The sequence below is a fragment of the Brachyistius frenatus genome, unplaced genomic scaffold (assembly GCF_029030835.1).
Source record: "Brachyistius frenatus isolate BFR_SWC_R1_liver_20210118 unplaced genomic scaffold, ASM2903083v1 Contig_57, whole genome shotgun sequence".
Lineage (NCBI taxonomy): Eukaryota > Metazoa > Chordata > Actinopteri > Embiotocidae > Brachyistius > Brachyistius frenatus.
The window spans coordinates 658,310-667,340 of record NW_027210656.1 but is presented as its reverse complement, the minus strand read 5'-3'; the positions used below and the strand labels follow the sequence as shown (position 1 = coordinate 667,340).

Sequence of the window (9,031 nt, the reverse complement as noted above, 5' to 3'; positions counted from 1 at the left end):
ACTGGAGAAAGTACTGGTATTTTCTCCGCTTCGCCTCCATGATGTTCCTAGAAACCAGGCATCAAATACAAACCTATTGTAACAGCGACATCTACAGGATGCTACTAGAAACAACACCTATTTATGTAACTTGACTTTTACCGAGACCACAGTAGAGTTGGACCACGAAGTTGTATAATGGGGCCCAAATTGTGATTGTTTCTTTCTTTCTTTTTTTTTCTCACTATTAAACTTTATTTTGTCCTTAATGGCTCCCTTTTTTTTTTTTTTTTTTTTTGACATTTTTGTTCATTTTTCATTAAAAGTTACACACTTCTCTAAAATATTTAACCATCGTCTCCTAAGCCTACATTGACTTATTATTTGGTATGATGAGTCGGCCAAAGGGCTATGGTAAGAGAATTGGTGTAAGTAATAATCAGAAAACTAAATCAAGGTAAATCAACCACGCAACATATGACGTAATCACTTAACAGAACATGTGACCGGATATGGTTTGGACTGATCCTACAACTTCACTTCTTCACTGGCGCCGTGGCTTAGATGGTTAAAGCGCCTGTCTAGTAAACAGGAGATCCTGGGTTCGAATCCCAGCGGTGCCTTTTGAGAGTAGATTAATGCCCTCGACACCGCGAGCCATTTCCCAATGAGCAACGCAATTTATTAATGAATCAAGATCCTTATTGACGAAAGTACCAGGAATGAATTACTGTAATTTCATATAGAGACATATACGAAAAATTCGTAGGCTACCTAAATTAGAAACTTGATTAAATTCTATGATGCTGTTGTTTAACATAAAAGCGAAACCTATGAAATGTCTGAGTAGTTCCTTCCCCACAGCTGACCAATTATTTGACGACATTTTCAGGAATCCAAAATCTGTTAGTTCAATAAAGTTCTCATTAATTTGACGAACTAGCAACATCAGTCAAGTTTTACACAAAAGAAAAGGTCTTAAAAAAAAAAGCACTGCACTCAATAGAGTAGAATAGAAAAAAAAGAATAGAATAGATTTTTTTTTGTGTGTCATTGTACAAATGAGATTCAGTGACTTCCTCCGTATCAATGCCAGTGACAATAAATTACAATACAAATTACAATAAATAAAAAGTTAAAAACAGTCTTTCGCTGTTATTATGAGCAGGGACAGGGTATTTGCTAAAAATCGCAATGACAATTTACACTAATAGAAAGGTGAAACTTGCTTTTATTTTGAAGGTCATAGCAAAAAAATAATCTTTTGTCTAAACCACCTGACGTTGGCCACGTTAACTTTACAATCGCTCTGGCCAGAAACTTCTAGAGTCTTTCTAGACATCGGATCGCTCCACGGAAAATCTGAAAACAGTACGGTATGTCTTTGATCTCTGCTGTTTTACAAGTGCACATGTGACGTCGACGTGCTCTGGTTTGAGGCTGAATTAGGACTATTTGTGCAAAGTGCTTTGTCATTGTGTTGCGCATTTTATAAATAGGATTAAGTGACTCCACTGGGGGGGAAGTATTAAGGTCTTTTACTTCAATAAAAGACCAATACAGCAATGTAGAAATAACACAAGTTTAACATCCTGTATTAAAAATCCTACTAAGTACATCAATATTATTACATATATATATATATGGACATCAGAGTCAATATTTCCTTTTGAAATAAGGTTGAGTGGAAGTATAAAGTTGGAGAAAATGGAAATACTCAAAGTACTGGTCTGATCAGACCTGGAGGGGTCCTGGGAGTTTGCACCCAAGTAGGCCAAATGGTCTGCCCCTGTAGCACTTTTAAACCTCAGTTTACAAAGCGCTTTCCAAATTTTGCCTCCCATGAATCCATTTATTCACACACATCAGTGGCAGCCATGCAACTTGCTCGCCTGCCATCACGATCAACTTGGGACACTTTAACATGTGGAAGGGAGAAACCGGGGGTTGTGCTGCCAACCTTATGATTAGTGGGCAACCTCCTCAACCATCGGAGCCACAGCTTCCCCAGTACTTGGCTCAGATTGCCGTGCAATACTCGAGCAAATGTACTTTCCACCTTGTCTATGCAGGACAGAGACGTGAGCTTTTTAAGTTCACCCTACTTCCTCTTTTCCCTGCTGATGTTCTGTCTCCCTGTCTGTCTCCAGATGGCTAATGAAGCCAGGCCGTGCCCCTGTGATATCGGGGATCGGATGGAGTATGGAGGGCTCGGCCAGGAGGTCCAGATAGAGCACACCAAAGCTTATGTGGTGAAACCATCCGCAGCGTCTGACAAGGCCGTCATTGTCATTCAAGACATCTTTGGGTGGCAGCTTCCCAATACTAGATTCATGGCTGACATGCTGGCTACCAATGGATACACGTGTGTTAAATTCAACACTGTAAACAGAAACATGGATAAAGTGGATTCAGATTATTACTTAGTGTAGCAATTGTAGGCTTTCTGACATTACTTCTGCCAAATGACGTCACTTATTTACAGACCACATGTTCAGTAAAAATAAACGTGACGCTAAACTTGGTCTATAACAGTGATTTTTTTTTTCTTGCATTGTTTTACTGTTAACAGCGCTGTGTGTCCTGACTTCTATGTTGGAAAGGAGCCATGGAATCCATCACGCGATTGGTCCACATTTCAGGAATGGCTTGAAGACAGAAAGCCAACGAACATAAACAAGTAACTAAAGAGTCAGTTTCACTTGTTTAAGCTGCTGATGAATATCCGAGTGCAGATGGTGTCATACACGCAGGGCTATTTTTCACCTGTGATTTGGGGATATCCGATTGGCTCGCTGACCTCAGGTTTGTAATATTTTATTCCCTTTGTGCATTCGAGTATTGACGAGCATTTCCTTCCCAGAGAGGTGGATGCAGTGCTGAGGTTCCTGAAGGAGCAGTGCGGGGCCAAACACATTGGAGCGGTGGGCTTTTGCTGGGGAGGGGTTGCCACACATTACCTGGCCTTAAACTATCCCGAGGTCAAAGCTGGAGTCTCGGTTTATGGTATGCCTCTCCTGGTTATCTTGTGGTGTGTCGAGGGAGCAGAACACGCGGTGTGTTTTTTTATTTTTTTATTGTGGGTCTTATGTGATGCTGTGCAGGAATAATTCGCGACATGGAGGACAGGTATGAGCTGAAGAGCCCTACACTGTTCATTTTTGGAGAAAAGGATGATGTTATCCCTCTGGAACAGGTTAGTAAAGATGTGCTCTGCAGTGGTAATTTAGCACTCAATAGCTACTTTGGTAAGCCTCTATGTCAATATGCACCAGTAACAAGTGAAATTTCTGCCGTATAACCACCAGCAACCTGCGCTGACTTCTTTTTTGCTCATTCAGGTGAGCGTGCTTGAAGCAAAGCTGAAGGAGAAATGCACAGCAGACTACCAGGTGAAGATATTTCCTGGTCAGACTCACGGATTTGTCCACCGTAAGAGAGAGGACATCGACCCCACGGACAAACCCAGCATCCAGGAGGCCAGAACAGACATGCTCAACTGGCTCAACAAGTACATGTAAATGAGAAGTCAGTTATATGGTGCCCGAAATAAATAAATGTTCATCCAAACCAGAGGCCAAATAAAAAATGAAGAGGCGCTATTTAGGTCAAGGTGATTGTTATGCTCAAGTTTTTCTTGACATTCCATTTAAAACGTTTTTCATTTGGCATCATAAGTCTGGATATTGATGTTTGTATCTTTGTGATTTTAATGTAAATTAAATGTGAATTTAAATTGTTGAGCCAAAAATGTTCAGCACGTTTGCATTGTGCAAACTATCTAAATGCAGTACACGATCTTGTCTTGTCAGTCTAAGAGTATAAAGATTAAATAATAACAGAATGCATAAAGAGTACACCAATGCATCATGCTTGCAAACACTTGATCAAGTTATGTAAAGATATGTTCGGTACGCCTGAGATGGAAAACACAAAAAAAGCATTTTCACGTTCTACTTTGAGCACATAAAATACGAGGTCAAGAGTCTGGAAATTTCAACAGACCAACATTTTAATCGTGACTTTGATACAACAACAGCTTGAACATTTTCTATCAAATGATAAATAGCAGTATGCAGTGTGGCGCGGTGCATGGGGAAGTGCTGAAGACCTCAAGGACAGCTCAGACCTTTTATAAGCGTTCAGCACACCTGACACTTCCTGTACTCAGGAAGGCTTTATTCCTCGATCTCTCCTGGGCAACGGATGTCGTCAATCTTGAGGATCATCTTGACCACCTGAGTAGCCAGCAAGATCTGCTGCTTCTTGCCAAGCAGGGTCTCGATCACATGTTGCTGCTTCATGTCTGTACAGGAGCAAACAAAACAAAAAAAACTTAAAATATCTCAGTTTTGACACCCAGGTGCCAAGCTGCAATTGTCTTCAAGTGTGGTAGTCCACCTTCTGTTTGAAAGACATCATGTTGATACATCAAAGACCATTGCATCGTGACATGCTCAGTGAAGCTTACCATTGGTGTTGTTGTTACAACAGTCAATGCCAAGGAAGGGGTTGTTGTCTTTGACTTGTTTGGCTCTGACCTCTGTCATGGTCTGGATCGGGTTCAGCCCGCTGTTCTCAGCCAGTGCCATTGGGATTACCTCCAGAGCATCGGCAAATGCCCTCATGGCATACTGTTCCAATGATGGGCACTGAAAAGGAAAGGGGCAGAGATTAATAAAAATCCAAGCAGTAAAGAGGGACATCATTATGTTTATTCTAATGCTTAAAGTAAAAAAATGATATGGTTGACTGAATTATGTGTTTTTAATGTGTCACCTTGTCTGCCGCCTGGTTGACGGCCAGGGCACATGCAATCTCTGAAGCTCCACCTCCATACACAACGCGGTTGTCTCGGACCAAATTGCGAATTACACAGAGAGCATCATGAAGAGCACGCTTGGCCTCCTCGATGATCTATCAAGAAATAAATATTAAAGATGTGAACCAAGCGGGCATACATCAACATGAATGCATGATTTAAGAGAGTTGGCGTCAGTTTTGTGCTCACCATCTTGTTTCCTCCACGGATGAAAATGGTCACAGCTCTGGTGTTTTTGCACTCCTGAATAACCAGCATGCGATCCTTAGTGGTACCAAAGGTGATCTCCTTCACCACACCAGCTGAGCCGAGCTTCTCTGGAGTCAGCTCACAGAACCTCGGCACGATGCGGCCTCCTGTGGCTATCGCTATCAACTGCAGAGAATACAACAATTCTAATGAATACTTTCTGCTCATGAGCACCAAGTGGCAATAATTAATCAAAGCAATAAAGGACGCAAAAATATTTTGTTGGAAGAGTACATTTACATGATGCTCGATGACGTGACAAACATGTCTCACCTCAATCTCAGGCCCTCCGACCCAGCGCACAGCAGGCAGCTCATTTTGCAGCAGAAGGTGGTTGGCTTCATCATCAAAGCCCCACTGGCAGATGGCCAGGTTAGCACCATTGCTTTTGACCTTAAAATAAAAATATGAAAATGTGTTTTTAAACCTCATTTGCCAGTCGGTTCATTATTGCTGCCATTTTTAAAAATTACCAGATAATAGTTCAAAATTAACCATCCGTAGCGAACAGATTCAGGGGCTACTAACCTGTTGGATCATCTCCTCAAACTTGTCTTTTTCATATTTCTGGAGAGCTTTGTAGTCCTCCACAGAGGTCACATCCAACTTATGCTTGGTCTTGGGCTTAGGGGGCTCAAATGGGCAGGTGAGGATAGCAATTTTAACATCTTTCAGAACCTGAAATAACAATGAAAAGTTGGAAGTCCAATTATTGTACAGTTATCACACACACAGTTATCACTAAAAAAAAAAAGCAAGCAAAAAGTGTCTCTAGTCTTGTCTGAGCTACAACGCAAACACTTAACTTGTCCATATTTCGTTACCCTCAATTACTATGCATTACATGCCCGTAGTAAGATTCACATTTAAGTTACATTTTAGCAGACTTGAATTACTAGGATTTTTTTTTTTTTTTAATCATAGTTACAGATGAATGTCCCCTCATCAACAGTCAACTATATGATTCCATATAGCTGACTAGAAACAGTTGAAATACACAGACGATGTGATCAAAGACATTGTCTGTGTATTTCCCTTTGATCATACCTTGGGCATTTGAGGGTGGCTGAACTCCTTGTCAACGATAACTCCCTTGACAAGCTGCGTGTCCTCCAGCTTTCCTCCAACCTTGCCCTCCATCTTGATGAGCTCAAAGTCAACATCCTTCCTCTCCAGGTCGGCCACAGTGAGGATGGCGTTCACTGCAATCTCTGCCATCTGTCTGTGGCACCGGTTGATACTGAAAGACAACACAATTTTTAACATTAAAGTATTTTAGCAGAACTGAACACATGTCCCATTGGAAGAATACTGTACTGTCCCGTGCCTAAAATCTAAATTTAGGAATTGTAGCTAGTGGGGAAAAAACACAACAATTTACATGGAGAAGTTGAGAAATCAATAGTTTTCCTGTAGTACCAGCCAAGTTAAAAGAGCACATGAAAATATAGACAAGTAGTGGAATGCAATCAAACATAACTTCTAATTAATGGTATTGCAGCAACATAATAAACAACAAAAAGACTTACACTTTGGATCCCAGCGTTGTCATGGCAGTCTGAATGAGTGGTTCTGTGTTGTTGGGATCGTAGGGGAAGGTTTCCGCAATGTTGTCCAGCAGCTCGATGGCGGAGCGTGCGGCCTGGTCGTAACCGTCAGAGATCCTGATGGGGTGGATTCCGCGGTCCAGCAGCTGCTCAGCCTGCTCAAGCAGAGCGCCAGCAAGCACTAAGGAGGCAAAAGAAAACCAAAACGATCACCAACTATCGCTGGAATATGTTCGGAGATTGGCAGATCTTCTGTAAACGCGTCGCTATTGTTTAGTGAAGATAACGTAAAATGCATTCATACAAAATAAAGAAGTAATTTTCACCTATTCAGCACCATTTGGACAGGTTTTTTATTTTTTTTATTTAGAGATCCAACAGAAATTAATTTCAATACGAGCCCTGGCATAGTTATGTCTGTCTTAAACATCTCTCTTTCTCGTACCAACAACTCCAGTCGTTCCATCACCAATCTCATCATCCTGAGACTTGGCCAGCTCCACCATAAGCTTGGCAATCTGGTGATCCACATCCATCATGCTGAGAATAGTGGCTCCATCATTGGTGACGGTCACCTCTCCATCCCTGTCAACCATCATCTTGTCGAGACCTGGATGGAAAAATGGTTCAGAGAGGTGGCGAGTGTTAAAATAACTATTCCATTTTCTGTACGAGACAGATTCCTAATTTAAGTATTGACCAAAAAACAAAACAACAACTAGGTTACTGCACTTTATCCAACTCAAATGATTCGCTGCGGCTTGTTAAATTTATAAGGAAGTCTAACATGACCGCAGTGCATTGGTTAACACTTACCATTTGGTCCCAAAGATGTCCTAAGCGTTGACGCGATTGCCTTCCCTGCCATAATATGAGACTGCAAAACACAAATATTTCCAAGTCAGCTCACGATTTAAATACGATCCAACCTCAACAACTGTAATCTGCTAAAAAAAAAAAGAAAAAAAGAAAAGGTTGAAACTCGAAAATGTAAATGATGTGCTTTTACACAGACCATTTTGGGAAAATGCTGCGTAGCAACACCCGTGGTCTGCACACGCATTACAGAAAGCACATGGGCCTCAGTGTTAGCATGACGAGCTAATATTTTAGCTCGTGCTGTACCGATGCTACAGCACAAACAGCGTAGTTTACCCGTTTAGTATGTGCTTTAAAAAAAACAAAAAACACAGCCCGTTGTATCACTAACTATTACTTCGGCTTTACATACCGGACTCGTGCAATTAACTGCACATTAACAACTTGCTTAAACAACGTGCCACAGTTGTGTTTCGCCAGCGAGCCCATTGTACCTTCAAGGCGTTAATGCCCGTTAGCCGTGTCTTCGTATCCTGGTCTTTAATGATGAGGAACGGCCTCCCATACTCATCAAAAGCCAGTGTCCCCATAGAGGACATGTTGACCGTCGGGTTAGGACAGTTAGTCGGAGTTCAACGGATAGGAAACCGAGATTAAATGAAGGAAATGCGGAGTGTCGCTGTGTTGCAGACCGCACGGGTTTGCCGGCGACTTCTGGAAGACTCGACGGGCGCGGAGGGCGGAACCAAGTCCTGTTCCCCGCGTCTTATAACACACTTGTACTCGCTTGTATTCAGTATAATAGCACTTAATTAACTAATGGAATTTAAAAAAATTATTGAGAAAAAAAACTATTTCAAGCTTTTCATGTAGAATAGTTTTAGAATAGAATTGGAAAGATTTTTTTTTTTTTTTTTTTTTGTAATGTGGTTCCTTCCGATCACGGTCAGTCTGAGATGTGCTCTCGCGTGAATTCAGTGATGTTAAAATGCCACGAGAAGGAGCGGACGGTGAATTTCCAGAGCATTTTTGCGAAGGTAAAAACAAATCTGAGAACTTTGTACAGCATCCATTCAACTTTAATGACATTTAAATGAGTGTTCGTAGTTTTAACTGGATATGTTCAGCGCAAAAAGTCTCCATCTGGGGATCAAACATTGTTTTGTCTGGAGTGCGTTAGTTAGTTATAAGCTGCCGGTTATTGCTGACTTTCAGCTAAAATGATCTGTAAAGCGGCTGGTTTGGATTTTTTTTTTTTTTTTTGAAGAGACAAACAACACACTCATATCCGCGTGTAATATTATAGTAATTGCTGTTAACGACAAAATCTTGACGTAACGTCCGGGTGCTGTATGTATTCAGGGCTGCTGGTGTGTCTTGTGAATAGAGATGGAAACCTGCAGGTTTTCTGGGGACTAATACGTGTGGAAATTTGTGTGATAAAACCAAATTAATAAGTTGGCTATACAGTTGAAAGGGGACAGCAAATACTACCTCAATGTCTTAAATATAACTGTGGTAACGTGGCCAGGCAATGTTTCTTGAGAAGGATATGAGTAATGATATGCTTATAACGAGTATAGTTGTGTGCACACATGCTTTACTGGGGGACTTG

The 9,031-nt window shown here is 41.3% G+C and overlaps 2 protein-coding genes and 1 non-coding gene across 4 annotated transcripts; 2 read left to right on the top strand and 1 right to left on the bottom strand.

Moving 5' to 3' along the window:
* The first annotated feature begins 528 nt into the window (after positions 1-528).
* Positions 529-602, top strand: trnat-agu (transfer RNA threonine (anticodon AGU)). The gene has a single exon. It is a non-coding gene; the product is annotated as a tRNA-Thr (tRNA).
* Positions 603-1,272: 670 nt separating this feature from the next.
* Positions 1,273-3,502, top strand: cmbl (carboxymethylenebutenolidase homolog (Pseudomonas)). 2 transcript variants are annotated; one of them, XM_069705495.1, is made up of 6 exons: positions 1,273-1,350; positions 2,130-2,344; positions 2,552-2,659; positions 2,843-2,985; positions 3,084-3,175; positions 3,321-3,502. In XM_069705495.1, the coding sequence occupies exons 2-6, from the start codon at positions 2,130-2,132 to the stop codon at positions 3,498-3,500; spliced, it is 738 nt and encodes a 245-aa protein (XP_069561596.1). In that variant the 5' UTR covers positions 1,273-1,350; the 3' UTR covers positions 3,501-3,502. The 2 variants fall into 2 exon arrangements, with proteins under 2 accessions (XP_069561596.1, XP_069561595.1); XM_069705494.1 differs by having other exon boundaries at positions 1,273-1,355.
* Positions 3,503-3,973: 471 nt separating this feature from the next.
* On the bottom strand, positions 3,974-8,142 carry cct5 (chaperonin containing TCP1, subunit 5 (epsilon)). The gene is made up of 11 exons (XM_069705493.1): positions 7,911-8,142; positions 7,414-7,474; positions 7,043-7,207; positions 6,580-6,778; positions 6,098-6,290; positions 5,579-5,728; positions 5,324-5,443; positions 4,991-5,176; positions 4,759-4,896; positions 4,451-4,631; positions 3,974-4,285 (listed from the first exon to the last, which is right to left on the bottom strand). The coding sequence occupies exons 1-11, from the start codon at positions 8,013-8,015 to the stop codon at positions 4,158-4,160; spliced, it is 1,626 nt and encodes a 541-aa protein (XP_069561594.1). The 5' UTR covers positions 8,016-8,142; the 3' UTR covers positions 3,974-4,157.
* Positions 8,143-9,031: the final 889 nt, after the last annotated feature.

What these genes read in the sequence shown, in the direction of transcription:
- cct5 (XM_069705493.1), bottom strand. Translation starts at nt 8,015, where the DNA reads ATGTCCTCTATGGGGACACTGGCTTTTGATGAGTATGGGAGGCCGTTC. An exon ending in TCCGTGGAGGAAACAAGATG is followed by an intron (nt 4,897 to 4,990) that starts GTGAGCACAAAA and finishes ATTTCTTGATAG; the next exon opens with ATCATCGAGGAGGCCAAGCG. An exon ending in TTGTAACAACAACACCAATG is followed by an intron (nt 4,286 to 4,450) that starts GTAAGCTTCACT and finishes GCTCCTGTACAG; the next exon opens with ACATGAAGCAGCAACATGTG.
- cmbl (XM_069705495.1), top strand. Translation starts at nt 2,130, where the DNA reads ATGGCTAATGAAGCCAGGCCGTGCCCCTGTGATATCGGGGATCGGATG. An exon ending in AAGCCAACGAACATAAACAA is followed by an intron (nt 2,660 to 2,842) that starts GTAACTAAAGAG and finishes TTTCCTTCCCAG; the next exon opens with AGAGGTGGATGCAGTGCTGA. An exon ending in AGCTGGAGTCTCGGTTTATG is followed by an intron (nt 2,986 to 3,083) that starts GTATGCCTCTCC and finishes GATGCTGTGCAG; the next exon opens with GAATAATTCGCGACATGGAG.